At 39.2% G+C, this 14,990-nt stretch overlaps 1 protein-coding gene across 3 annotated transcripts in view; it reads right to left on the reverse strand.

The window, feature by feature from the left end:
- The window catches only part of PPP1R9A (protein phosphatase 1 regulatory subunit 9A), a 384,640-nt gene continuing 369,650 nt past the window's right edge, over positions 1 to 14,990 (reverse strand). The window contains exons 18-22 of one of the 3 annotated variants that reach the window (XM_017849328.1): positions 6,793 to 6,991; positions 4,687 to 4,806; positions 3,863 to 3,886; positions 2,254 to 2,436; positions 1 to 878 (exon numbers count right to left, since the gene is read on the reverse strand). In XM_017849328.1, the coding sequence (XP_017704817.1) occupies positions 666 to 878; positions 2,254 to 2,436; positions 3,863 to 3,886; positions 4,687 to 4,806; positions 6,793 to 6,991 (739 nt within the window). In that variant the 3' untranslated portion in view covers positions 1 to 665. The remainder of the gene's footprint in view (positions 879 to 2,253; positions 2,437 to 3,862; positions 3,887 to 4,686; positions 4,807 to 6,792; positions 6,992 to 14,990) is intronic. The other 2 variants (XM_017849331.1, XM_017849332.1) reach the window with 2 other exon arrangements.

Consider the following 14,990-nt stretch of genomic DNA (forward strand, 5'->3'; position numbering starts at 1 on the left):
TTTTTTCAGTGGTTAACAAATAGCTATAATTTCTTTTCTTTCTTTTTGATGCCTAGCAAGCAGAATGGCTTGCTTGCCTTTTCCCTTAGTAGGTAACTATGGAGCAGAGCACCCATGTTTCCACAGCAGGGTGGTCTTACTGTCCAGACTCAGAATTAAGAGTGAATCTTTCCCACACACTGGAGTAGGTTTTGCAGCCCTAGAAGTAAGTACTGGTCCAGATCTCATGGCAGGGTGCTTTCTGCCATGCAGACATGTGCAATTGCCATTTCAGGATCCCAAACTGAAAATTCACAGTGCTCCATCAACAACACCAGGGTGTATCATGCTCTTGTTGGGTGGGGTCAAACTAGTTCTCCAAGTGACAAAACATACCCAACACAACACAAGATGTTGCTAAGTTAGAGAAGAGCAAAACACAGCTACTTAAATGAAATGTCTGGTTTGTTAATAAATCAAAGGTGGCTTGGGACTATTTCAGTAGTTAAAATTAAGAGTGCCTTCTATTGCAGAAAATGCAGTTATTCAACACACGGTTCCTCAGCTGGCCTAGAGCCGCATTACCCTTATCATTTAGTTTCTTCTTCATCCTCTGGAGGAGAGCAGGGCAGGAAGAGGTGGGGACTTCTCTTGGATAATCTCCATCTTCAGTAAGAGGGTATGTGTTACTGCTCACCAGCACCGTCGGCTGCAGTTGACGTCATCTTTTCTGTCTTTTTGGACTTCCTCTGCATTTGCTCTTGTTCCTTTCTCCTTAGCTTTTCTCTTTGTTTTTCCATTTTCTCTTGGGCCTTCCGGGCCTTCTCTAGAGACATCTTCATTTCCTTGAGTTTCTTTTTGACCACTGCTCGGTCCTGGGATGCTGTCATTCCAAGAGCCTAAGAAGGAAACACACACACAAACTGAATTTGAAAACCAATGAGCCCTCTGATGATGTTAATACACCGTATGTTCAAGTTTGTAAACTAATTCAAACATAAAAGAGGTAAGAAAAGAGGAAGAGCTAGTTACATTTGTTAAAAATTAACACACTGGGGGCTACCCTTTATTTTTTCTTTTGTTCTTTGAAGTCCCTTGCAAAGTACACCCTAAAGCTCATTAATTAAATGCTTTCCAAATTAGTAATTAATGGGTGAATGAATGGAAAAAAGGCACAATTCTACTTCTCCAACCTTTGGGCTGTAGACATTTATAGGTAAAGGTATTGCTAAACTCATCAATATTTTCAAAGCATAGGAGTGAACACCTGCTGTCACAGAGGGCTCCAAGAAGGGCAAGAAGAATTGAAACAGCTTCCTTTCTGCCAATGTTTTCATTACAATGAGAACCAAAAGTGTCTTTGGGGCCAGAATGCTCGTGTCAGCATGACTAGCCATTCTTTCCCTGTAGGTAGACCTATAAAGGAAGCTTGATTATAATGAGGAGGTTGCTCGATGAACTTAGAATTCAGAATAAGGGGAGTTGCTTATGTACTTTAAATGTTTAGTGACCTTCAGAATCAACAGCAGGATGCATCTATCTATCTCCCCAACAGGGACAGCCTTGTCAATGGGGCCTTCATATTCACAAGCTATTGATTGATCTCTAACCTTTTCAAGACTGTCAAGAGATACTCATCTGTCCGTCAGCCCAGTAGGGGGCTGAGGCGGGGGCATGGAGCTTGGGGTTACATGGAGTTGGCTGTAAGCTCCTTTTTCCCTTTCCCAAAGGAATGGATGCCACCTTGGTCTCTAAGGGAGATGGACTGGACAAGTGGAAATGAAAGTGCCATGGAGGGGAGGGAAGATGTGTGTACATACTTGGAGAAAAAACTTCTGGGGAGAACAGCATCCCAGTTTGGGAGTGGTGTGTAAGGAAGAGTGGAGGTGAAGGAGAAATGAACAAGGAAAAGAAGATTCGTGGATCTGTGTCTTAATTCTAACGTGATGAAAAAGTCCACAGTGGCCATTATTAAAACTCACACTACATCAGAAGGAAGGAGAGTTAATATATGGACCATGTGTTGCCAGTTGGAAGCAATGGAGTAGGTCCCTCGCTCTCCTAATCAGCAGCCTACCATTTAATTTAGAACCCCTGAGGGACTTTCTGAAACTTCATTTACTACTCAGAAAGAATTCAACATCCTTTCTGCTGAATGTTGATGAGAATTACCTCTCAGATATGCAGAATACTCTTATCTAATGAAAACATTTTAGGTGCTTTGAGTAATACAAGTTATACCTGGTAACCTAACACAGACATATAATTCTTTACCTTAAGTTTATTTCCATCCAACTGCAGGAGCTGCTCTCCAGTGATGTTTTGGGCACTGAATTCAGATACATACTGCTCCAGATTTAGGCTCATTAACCAGTGAGAAACCTGCTGCACACTCCATTCCTGAACGGCCCGATTCTGACACTGACTGTGTTTGGGAGACTGTCCATCATCAAGGATCTGAGATAGGAATGTTACGTAGTGTTGTTAAAGAACCAAGATACTATGGCTCATATTATGCTATCAGAAGGAATTTCTTAACCTATGAGAGCCACACTTATGTTTAAACCAAAATATGATAAGCTAATGGTTCTAGTGGTGGTAGAAAAAATACTTATTACCTATATGTTCTTATGTTTTGGAAGTTTAGAAATTCCCCATAATAAAAAAGCAGCATTATTAATGTAGGAAGTTTAATATAGAAGAAAATACACTAATGTTGCAAGCTTTTACATGAAAATAGTCTGGACAGATTAAAAGAGGTAGAAAATAAGTATTTCATAAATCTCTATATGCAATGCATCACTTATCCTCTAATAAGACACTGGAATTTTGTAAAAATATATTAACAAATACTGAGGTATCTTTCACTTGGGAGAGGAGAGCATTAAGCTCTCAAGCCTTCTTAGGGGAAGTTTCACAACCATTATTTCATTCGAGCAGCAAGCAAACTGTGAGGAAGGTAGGGCAGATAATATTCATAATTACTTTTAAGAAATGAGGAAACGGTTGGGCGCGGTGGCTCACATCTGTAATCCCAGCACTCTGGGAGGCTGAAATGGGTGGATCACTCAAGGCCAGAAGTTTGAGACCAGCCTGGCCAACATGTCGAAAGCCCTCTCTACTAAAAATACAAAAATTAGCTGGGTGTAGTGGCACATGCCTGTAATCCCAGTTATTCGAGAGGCTGAGGCAGGAGAATCACTTGAATCTGGGAGGCGGAGGTTGCAGTGAACCAAGATTCACTTGCAGTGGCTCTGCTGGAGTGCAGAGCCACTGCACTCCAGTCTGGGCAACAGAGTGAGACTGTCTTAAAAAAAAAAAAAAAAAGAAATGAGGAAACTGAGGCTGAGGAAGTCTATGTGATCTGTTTCAAGATCACACAGTTAGTAAGTGGTAGAGCTCAATAGTTAGGATTTTATTCCAAATTTCTGGCTCTGTCCACTGCAGAATACTCCTTTTAATAGTGCAAAGGGACAGGTTTGTTCCTAGACCCACTAAGCTGAGAGGAGATGAAGGTGATGAGAGGTCTTGGAGGAAAGACAGGAGTCACCTTGGTGACCCATAAAGGGAACACAGAAGAAGGGATGGGGTAAGCTGAGATGAAGGCAAAGAGGAGGAAAAAGAATGCATGTCAATGTAATGGTGATGGAAGATAAATCAAGGAACTCTGGAGATGCAATGCGGAGATCTTCTTAACTTAGGAACATCTTTTAAACTAAGATATGACAAGGGCAGAGAGTAAAGCTATTTAACACAAGGAAACCCTTCACTACAGAGGAAGGTATTCTTGTATTGTCTCATTTTTCAGTCATCTCCAAAGAAAGAAAAAGCACATTCAAACAATAGCACACAAGCCACCACACACAGCCCACTGATAGCTCACCTCGTCATCTATCATATCCAGGCTCTGAGCGAGGGAGCGATAAAAGAATCAAGACGAAAAGTGTTACAGAAACAGGAGACACAACATACATAGTACATAGTTTTAATAAAACGAAAATTGCACCAAGCTTGAAGAATATGGGCAGAAAAGCTTACGAGAAAAAAAAAAGTTTTATGAATCAAAAATCATGTTACAAAGAAATAGTAAGAACAAACATTTAGAGCAAAAATACCTTTATTTACGGTGCTTTCTGTCCTCCCCCCATTTTTCGAGGAACTAAATCACTAACCTCACTTCCTAACTCTCTCTTGCACATTTATCTCCTGATAATTTGTAGTAATACTAATTTTGACCCTTGCTTCTAAATAAATGGTTCTCGTGCTATTTTCCCTCTTTATCAAAACTATCTCTGTCTACTGCAATGATTCTCAATCAGAGACCTCACCCTAATCCGAGAAAGTATCAGAATCTTGGAGTAAGGGTGGTTGTAGGAGGAGGCAAGGAAAAAAAAGGAAGGAGTAATTCGTAAACTTTGATGTGATTTCTGAGCTGTTTCCTCATGTTTAACTCTGCACTGCCCAGGCTCCCCATCATGTGTGGTTACATATATATGTAAAAGGGGCCCCTAGAAAGCTTAAGAACAAGATTTTGCTTTTGTGTTGAGAAAGGGAGGGAGAGAAATCCTGAAGACTTCATATTAAATATAAACCACAGTCTTGATGATTTCTATGCAAGATCTACCCTAAAAACATTTTCCTGGTGATGGTTCACGGGTAAAATGTCACATTTGACAAAGCAGTTCTGTCACAGTGCCATGAAAGTACCTCATCTGATGACAGTGCTAAGGACTGAGAGAGCCCTGGTGTTTTAGGTTCTGCTCCTAAGCCGCTGAGGTCTGCTGAACTGGTACTGCTGGGACTGAAGTCATCATTGAAGGTAAAATTCTGTAAAAATAAATGAAGCTCAGTGTTAAATGAGTGCAGTGAGTGAGCAAGAGGTAGGAGTTTCTGCAAGTTCTAAAAAGGCTCTTTTAAACAATCTTAGCAGAAATTCATGTATGATTTGGTGATGACCTTCAATGGGACAGCGGTTGAGAATGCTGCACCTTGTGCAGCTGAGGGGATTCTGGGTGCTTTCCTCATGTGATGAAAAGATAGATGTTTTAGAGAAACAATTCTTCAATCTCTCTTCAAGGGTACAGAATTCATTATCCTCTGCAACTGCTCAGAGGAATAATATTAATAAGCCTATCTTCTTTGACCCTAATCGTGATGAGTAACAGTGTAAGTAAAAATACAAGATGGTGTGGAGAGGCTGAGTTATTAGGAACAGATGGCAATTCATATTAGAAAGGTAGCTAGAGCACCCCCTGGGAAGGATCGCTTATTGTTGGCTGTGATAAATACTATGAGAAATGGCAGATCCTCTCCTGGATGTACCCTTCAAGATGATGAGTTCTGGGAGAGGTCACAGTCTGACAATACACTAGTAGTTACATGCTGAAATACAACTCTCTCACAGCACCAGCAAAGCATCAAGGAGGCTGCCACACAGCACAGACACAGGTTTCCAAATAATCACCTGGGGGTGGGGAAGGTGGGAGTGTATAAAGCTTCCCCAGAACTTCATTAAAATGTTCAGTGGATATGAAAATCAAACAACGATGACTACGTAGCTGCACTTGTAAAAACATTTTAAACCAAATCTGGAGTCACTACAGTGCAAGATAATGGTGGAATTCTTCGAATAGCATTTAGATGCCTCAGTTCCAATACTGAAAATGTTTCAAGACCAAAGTGATGTGCTGCTGTCAAAACTTCCTTTGCTAGTAATTCTAAAATGGCTGGATTTCCAGGAACTCTAAGCACTTGACCAACACCATCTTGTTTCTAGTCCATTTCCTTAGGAATTGGACTGTTAGTTTTCCACTAGGTTCCTTTATACTGGGTTTAGTTGGTTATCAAAAATAAATACCATGCCAGAGGCTGGAGACTTCAGTACCGAACAAACTCCAAAGTTTGCTAAAACTTCAGAAAAGAAGTCTAGGTTAGAGCACACGGAGCTAGGCCAGCAGAACATTTAAGCAGCAGGACATTTAACATGAACATTACCATTTGGTACCCCAGTCAAAACCCTTTGAGCTGTTGAAAAGATTTAAATTGAAACTGAAAAGAATTAAATTCAAGTAACATTAACCACATGTTTCTGTTTGAGAAAGAAAAGCGAACACAGATAAAAGGAGACCAAACAACGTGTGAAAGTTAGCCACCATATGTGTTTCAACAAAATGTTAGATAAGGTTTGCAGTGTCATGCTGGAAATAACCATCATGCATTTAAAAACGAGTAACACCCATGCATATATTTCCTAATTCTGTTAAAGAACTTTGGTGATAGAATTATACAGCAGTTGTTCAACATAGAAGTTTGATATTAAAAGAAGAAATAAGTAAGGGTGCTATGTCAGCATTGGTTTGTTTTAAAGAGTTTCACTTAGATGTACTGAGCACATATTCAGTCTCAAATTTATTTGCTTTCAGTAAATCTTGAGAAGCACAGAGAAATAGTTTAGTAATGTAATTTAAAGTAGAATACTGGGTAAACAGATATATCACTCTGTTCTATGATTCAAATGCATCCTTCCCAGCATGGCTTAACTGTCAAACTGAGATTAAATAGCAATATGTGAAAAGATAGGCAAATCAAAGAGTAATGTACAATCTAGAATGAAACAGTATTAAAGAAGGTGATGGTTAAATGAGGCTTTCTTTTCCCCACACAAGAAATACCATGCATTGTTTATTGCAGTGTTATTACATTGGTTTCTTGGATCCAGACTACAGACATAAGTTGAGAATGCCTTCCAAAGATTGAAGAAGAGGAAGGATTTGGGTTTCTCTTGTTTGCTTTTGTAATCCATGTGTTTTCTACCTTAGACCCCTTTTTATCTGAAATTAGAGTCTCAGGAGAAGGCTGAAGGGAACTTGTAGGTGCAGGCAGGTTCCTGAAGGAATAGGATCCTTTCCGGCTGTCATTAAACCATGAAAAAGGCATACAAGGGGAACGAGTGGAGGTCTGAGCTGTTGAACGTGGCTTGGGTGTCCAGTTTTCCAGTCTGCCTCTGAAGATCCTGTTTTGTGAAAAGAATAGGTGTGTTAGATAAAGAAAGAGCAGATAAAAGACTTATTGAGCCAAAGGACTCTGAATATAGTTTGAAGTAAGAATTTGAGACACTGTTCTACTCAACAGAGTAAAAATTTTGCACTTTTGAATACGACACTAATCTTAACAGTTATCTTTTTGCCTCTAAATGGCTTCCGTTACAATGATCAACATTTTCATATTGCTATTGCCATGGTGAATTTATATAAAATGTGCCTAATAAGTGTATGTGGATGAATTATAATCAGGGAGGAGCACAGTCTTTTAGGAACTGCTATTAGGTTAATCACCACAGCATTCCCTTTATCTGGGAGACATGCCTCACAGCTAGGGACATTAGCTCATAAGCATCACTCTTTTCTGTCTTCCACTGGGCTTGTGTTCCCAAGGGTCTGAGACTTAAGAAAATGATATATTTAAATGATTTTGAAATTTCAGGGTTCATAATGCTTCAGGTAGAATACACAGTTTATTGGTTTTTCACCAGAATCTTAGTGCCTTTTCGCAGGAGTAGGAGATCTGAAGTCCTCATCTCCCACTTGGAGGGCCAGGGTTCACCACCTCCTAAGTACATGGTGTCAGACCTTCTCTTGGCCTTTAGTTCTCCATCTGTAAAAGGTGGATATTTTCATGTATCTCATTGTGTTTGTTAAGAATTAAATGAGATAATATGTGAAAGTGCTTCAAAAACTGTCAAAGGTCTATGTTTACTGTTTAACATTTAAAGGATTCAAAAGCATTTGAGGAACACAGTTTGAAAACAGATTTTTTTGTCTTAATGTAGGCTCTTTCGTATCTGTAATTATCTTTTGGTTAAGGGAAAAAATAACTATCAGAAACCAAAGTAGGAACGGGCAGCAGTTTATGTGTATCTTGGAAGAGGTCCTTGCCATTTCATGGAATGCCTATTATTTGATAGCTGCTGATATCACGACAAAACAGATTCCCTTTCAATTAAAAGTGCCTGAACACCACAGCCAGACAACTTCTGTCCCACCACATGTATAGTGAATTTCAGTCTTCTTACATCTCATTTCAAATATATTTTGAAATGTATTTCCAGTTTATATAAATAGTATAACACCTAACAATTCCCATTTATTTCCAAATATTATTGTGAAAATCAAATGGGACATAAACGTAAAAGCATCTTGTAAACTGTAAAGCAAGGTAAAAATGTAAAGGGATTATAAGACTGATAACTAAAGAGAATGAAGAAGTCAGTGAGGTTCTGATAAAATATTGAGATCAGCATGCTGGGGGAACCAGATGTCATCCTACACATGGTCTACACTCTAGGTGAGGCACTCCAAAAATATGAATCTGGATGATTATATAGGAGAGGGAAAGCTGTTCCCTCTGCAGCCTCTGGGGAGGGTGGAGGGAGAAATCTGATCTCCTTAGTGTAAATTCAACTTGGGAAGGATCTTGGGCTCTAACCCTCTGGGATGTAAACATGTGTCTCTAGGGAAAGATACGACTAGTGGCTCCAGCTTCACAACTCTGGGAATGTCTCCATGGAGCTGGTCTCATCCCCCTCTTCCACTTAGCCTCCTTAAATGTAACCACATTACCTCTGCAGAGGTAAATCTCTCTGGAGTTCTCACTATCTACGCACTCACAATTCAACTTCTGTTTTCTTTTCTTTTTTTTTTTTTGAGACAGGGTCTCGCTCTGTCACCCAGGCTAGAGTGCAATGGCACAATCATGGCTCCCTGCAGCCTCGACCTCCTGGGTTCAAGCAATCTTCACACCTCAGCTTCCAGAGTAGCTAGGACTTACAGGTATGTGCCACCATGCCTGGCTAACTTTTTTATTTTTTGTAGAGATAGGGGTTTATTATGCTATTGAACTCCTGCCTTGGCCTCCCAAAGTGCTGGGATTACAGGTGTGAATCACCACACTCAGCCTCATAATTTATTTTCCGAGGCTTGTTTTTTTTGCTTAGATTCCACATTCTAGTAAAAATGCCTAGAAAGCTCTAGCTGTGCAGAAACATACAAATATTTTCTCTGCAGTCCCATACTCTTATAATTGGGTATCTCTGAGGAAGAACTGGACCTGATGATCATTATCCCCTCTGGTTATAGATTTCTGAATCAAGGGAATTTTTAAGAGTTTCATCCACAATTGCAATAAAGTATAGTAGTGCTTAAATATATGGATGTTGTTTTAAAGTTTATACATAGGCCATGATTAATGACAGCATGAGAATCTTGTCCTACTCCCAGTGAACAGCCTTTGTAACAATACTTTTAGAACAATCACTATTATCTTTAAAAACAAATAGGGAGAAAATAAGAATTGTTTTCTACTTGTGGTCATTCTGTTGCTTTATTTGAAAAGGACTTTTGGTAGTCCACATCCTGTCCAAGCAACATTTGAAAAAAAAATCTGAAGGTCACATCTAATTAAACTCTTTCACAACAACATTTTCACTGTCAGAAAAATATTCAAGACTAATAAGTCCAGATGGACCCATGTATCCAGCACTGAGGAAGGTCTTGAGGCCATGTGGTTCTTACATGTGTGGTGAAGGAGATCATGGAAGCTGGGCCTCTGGTGATACCCAGAGGCTTTCTTTCCCCAGCTTTGCACACCAAGTTAATAGACAGGAAGGAGGAAGAGCCAGGCAGAAGGCAATGAGAGGCCACTTCTGAGAAGACACCTATGTCTCTACAGTGGCAAAACACCAGATTCATGGATATTTTCAAGAATATTTTTCAGTTTCCCACGAGGCTTGGCTGTGTCCCTGCTGAAGCTGTATCCTGTATCTCTCATTCCTCTGTGTATATCTGTGATTTTAAAACTCTATGAACTGATATAACCCCTGGGTACTTGCTAGTATCCTTAAAGAACTGAACAGTGAGTGTTATGCTTTCATGTCTTGGACCTAGAGAACATTCATTTGAAAAAAGAAATTTTCACTTTAAAATTACAGACCTATCAGTTTAGCAGACATACTTTCTAAAATAAATGTCAATTTCCTTCTGAATAAATTGAACTCTTGGGCCCACGATAGAATCAGAAAGGGTTTGGGAGCAGTTATTCTATGTTGATCATTCTTATAGTCTATTTCACTTTGTGGAGAAATCCATTAGGAATAACACAAAATCCTTCTTTCCTTATTTGTTTCTTCCCTTTCTTCTTCTCTCCTTCCTTCCTTCCCTTCCTCCCGCCCTCCTTTCCTTCCTTAACTTCCTTCCTTCCTTCCCTCCCTCCTTCCCTCCCTCCCTCCCTCCCTCCTTCCTTCCTTCCTTCCTTCCTTCCTTCCTTCCTTCCTTCCTTCCTTCCTTTCCTCTTCCTTCCTTTCTTCCTCTTCCCTCCTTCCTTTCTCTTTCCTTTTCACCTTCCTTTCTCCCCAAAATCGAGATTGGTAGAAATGAACTCTTGATGAATCTGACAATAATTTTTCCAGAGGATCAAAATAGGTAAATAGTCTATATTCCCTTCACCTTCTTTTTTAGCTGTAATTTAATGGCTTGCTATCATTTTTGGAAAAAAGAGAATCATAAGTCACTTCTAGGAACTGGGAGAAAGAATGACTTCAAATTCAGAGTTCATAATCCAAATATACCATTTCAGGGGCAGCTGTTTCCTGGCATTTAAATGGTTTATGTAATATCTCTTACAAGTAATGAACTCATTTACAAATATTTTGAATCCAGTGTATCCTGGGACTGGCACCCCAAAATTAAATTGCCAGCTAAACATTCCAAGGTGGTCTTTGTTGTTGTTATTTTAACTTGAATACAGGTGTGTGAAGTATTCAGTATCTAACTGGATGTCATCAAAATATCATTAAGAGTTCAGAAACTGCCAGAAGAGATGAAGTATAACAGAAATATAGAATTTAAGGCAGGAGTAAAGGAAGTTAATCAAAGAAAGTTAGCTGCAACCAGAGGAAGAGTTGCAGACTTGTGTTTACCTAAATCAAATGATGCAATTCTATAAGGTTCTAACATCCACTAAGGAGTTTGAGGTTGTAAAGTGAGCCTCATCTAAACGGGATCTAGAGATCCTAATGGATAACAGCTGTGAGAAACATGTCCATCTACAGTACAGGGCCAACCCCTGGCCCCTACTCAGACATATCCTGCTCCCAGATCCTGAGTTCTGATCTAAATTTCTAATCAATAAATAACAGTCCATCTGAGATGGTCACTGTAGTGTTCAACTTTGAATCATGAGATGGTGAAACTATTCCCTTAGTAAGTCTTCCCCATACTAGAAAGGTTTAAAATGAAATAGAAGAGGATCATGTAGATAAAATCCACACTATCAAAACAGAAATGCTAAGTTTAAGAATAACAGATATATTGCTTAGGTGTTTAAGAAAATTTGTATGAATAGAAATCTGAAAGAGAAATGTGTCCACTGAATCTATCTTAAAATGTTAAACTCATTTTAATGATCTAAACTCATTTTAAATTTGAGTTTTTAAGACACAAAATATATTAAGCACCTTGATAACTATACTGGGATATTTAGAGTCACTGTAGTTAAATATTAACTTATTAGATTTTCAAGAGTTTTTTTAAGTATGGAAAAGTGTTTGCCTGTCAAGAATGTAAGTTTGTCAGGCTTCAGGCATTTGAAATACTGTACTTAAAAAGAAAACTGAATATTAAATTGATAAATGAAGCTAAAATTTGGCCAGACAGTTATGGGAAATAAGTCCGATCTACTAAGGCTAAGGTGACATTACTCAAAGGTCTCCATGAAAATGACTACATTCAAGGCCGGGCGCGGTGGCTCAAGCCTGTAATCCCAGCACTTTGGGAGGCCGAGACGGGCGGATCACAAGGTCAGGAGATCGAGACCATCCTGGCTAACCCGGTGAAACCCCGTCTCTACTAAAAAATACAAAAAACTAGCCGGGCGAGGTGGCGGGCGCCTGTAGTCCCAGCTACTCGGGAGGCTGAGGCAGGAGAATGTCATGAACCCAAAAGGCGGAGCTTGCAGTGAGCTGAGATCCGGCCACTGCACTCCAGTTTGGGCGACAGAGCGAGACTCCATCTCAAAAAAAAAAAAAAAAAAAAAAAAAAAAAAAAAAGAAAATGACTACATTCACTGGGCCAGGCTTAGGCAGAGATGAGGTGTTTTTTTACTCACACACATGTGCTCATCTCCATCAGTTCTTCTAAAAGGTGTGTTTCCAGCCAGCTCAGATGATTGTTAAGCAGGGGTTTTGCTCTTACTCAGCAACAGAGCAGAGTGGACCCTCCAGGTACTTGTCATAGGATATAATTTCAAACTCACTGTCATGCCATGATTTATCTAAAGCCCCTTTGAGAGAAATAGCCTATGAAGGACTGCCTGAAGTATAATTCATATAGCCCATTCATTCTTCAAGATATAACAAAAGTCATCCTTGGATGAACAAGACTGCCAGCAAAATACACAAGAAGAATACTGTTTTGTATCCTTCCCATCAAACCTGCTTTAAAGATAAACAATGATAACAATAGCCATTTTTATTTAAGGATTTGAAATGTACTTAAATGTGACCATCTTAATCCTCCTAATAACAGGAAGAAGTGTGTGAGGGGTGTGTGTCTGTGTGTGTGTGTGTGTGTGTGTCTACATCTCCATTTTACAGATGAGAAAACCGAGGTACAGAAAGTTAAGTAACCTGTCCAAGAAGTAAGTGGCAGAGTTGGGATTTCACCCCAGGCTTTTAACCACACTGACATTGCGTTTTTGGCTTTGACTGGAAGGTCACTGTTACACTTACTATGAAGATATTATTGAAGATGTTGCATTTTAAGTGAGTTTTTAATCTAACTTTTCCCTATTTGATTTACTTTAATAAATTATATTGTTGTAGCATATGTACTTTTGTATGTAAACAAATTATTTTGGAATAACGAATATAACATAAATAAGTAAGAAAATAAACAATAAATGAATATGTGCTTACTCATAGACCAACTGAATAATGGGGTAGAAATTAAAGGAAGATTTGTCTTTCATGGAATCCTATAGATCAACATTATCCAAAAGAAATACAAATGAACCACATTGTAAACTAAAATTTTCTAGTAGCCACACGAAAAAAAAGAAGTAAAATAATTTTAACAATAATACATTTCATTTACCCTCCAAACCCAAAATATTTTTTGACATGTAATCAATATTATAAAATTATTAATAAGATATTTTATGTTCTTTTTGTTCATACTAAGTCTTTGAGTCCAGCATTCCTTATTCTCCTACACATATCCCAATATAGACTAGCCTTATCTGACTAGAGGCAACCATACTGGACAGTGTATGCAGAGGTGAATGGGAAGTCAGAGCCATGCAGTGTTAGCCCAATCCACTTATTTGTTGGTAGGAAACCAACATTCCAGGAATTTGGAGACTTGCCCAATGGAAAAGTAAGGACTACTACCTTGGATTCCAGCTCAGCGTTTTTTCTGTTGTTCACACTTTCTACATGAATGCAAATTCATTTCTATAGAAGAGTGCCATCTCTTTTCCTTATCATTTTCTCAACATACTATCACCTAGCCCCATCTGAGATACACACATCTCACAGAGTTTTCCATTCAGTGACTACACTGGAAACTTATCTATAGAGCTCCAAAGTAGACATCAGTGGCTACTTACTCCAGAATGTAGAATAGGATTTTATTTTATCCTTTGGTATATACTTTAAGGGGTGAACAAGCTGCGACAACTAAATGTTTCCTGCTTCCGTTATCTGCTATGCTGTCTATTTAAAATCAGAATGTTGGCTGGGTGTGGTGGCTCATGCCTACAATCCTAGCACTTTGGGAAGCTGAGATGGGAGAACTGCTTGAGCCCAGGAGTTCAACGACAGCTTGGGCAACACAGCAAGACCCCACCTCTACAATTTTTTTTTTTTAAGCTGGACATGGTGGCACACACCTGTAGTCCCAGCTACTCAGAAGGCTGAGTGGCAAGGATCACTTGAGCCCAGAAGGTCAAGGCTACAATGAGCTGTGATTGTGCCACAGTACTCCAGCCTGGGCAACAGAGTGAGACACTGACTCCCCCCCCCCCAAAAAAAAGACAATGCCACTGAGCACATATTTGAAAAGGGATGGAACCAAATCATATTTCTTTGTTGGGTTTATTTGTTTATTATTATTAGCCTCATCCATTTTCTCTAGTTGTCTCATGTCGCGCATGTATCTGAGTCATTATGTATCCACAGGAACACAAAAAGGTAAACTCTTCATAGAGAGGAAAAAACTAAAACCAAGACCAAATAGTGAAAGTCTTGCCTCTTTAAAATCTAACAGCCACAGGTTATAGCTGACCAATGATCTTACCAGAATCTTAGCCTAATAAGAATTGGATGAAATGTCTCTAAAAGGTAACATTACTCAGTCCAAGCATCCTTCCCTCCTTTTTCTGAGGAAGTCTCCCAGGGGTGGTGAGTGTATTCCCGGTTGCCCCCCACAATTGTAGTGCGACCCGGCAGCTGATGGTGCTCACAGCCCACCAACTTTCAGGGCCCTGAGAATCCAACTCAATTGGATTAAGCTCCTCCTGGGCAGCAATTCTGTTCTTCCTGGGATAGGTTTTATAAGGTTCTGCACCCATTATCAATCTACACAGAAGAATATAGGCTGTCAATAGATTTTATTAGTGCTAACCAATTACTATGACAGCTCAAAATTTTTTTTCTCTTGCAAGAGAAAAGTGTCCTTCTTCTTCCCTTGTTCTTCTATTTCAATTAGATGAATTCCTTTCCATCCTGCCAAAATTTTACTATAATTACAAATAATTATAAAACTATGATTTTTTTTGGATATGCCAATGTCATAACAAGGTTTGAGGGAGGCCATCTCACACATGCTTGTGAACACCCAATCATCACACTTATGAACTACAAAAGATCAAAATCATGATTCTAATTAGAAACTAGTTTGTAGTGTGGGTATGTGTACAGTAATTTCTGACTGCTGAAGCAGGGGGACTCCAGAGTTTTA

This window comes from Rhinopithecus bieti, unplaced genomic scaffold (genome assembly GCF_001698545.2).
Source record: "Rhinopithecus bieti isolate Rb0 unplaced genomic scaffold, ASM169854v2 scaffold_31127, whole genome shotgun sequence".
Lineage (NCBI taxonomy): Eukaryota > Metazoa > Chordata > Mammalia > Primates > Cercopithecidae > Rhinopithecus > Rhinopithecus bieti.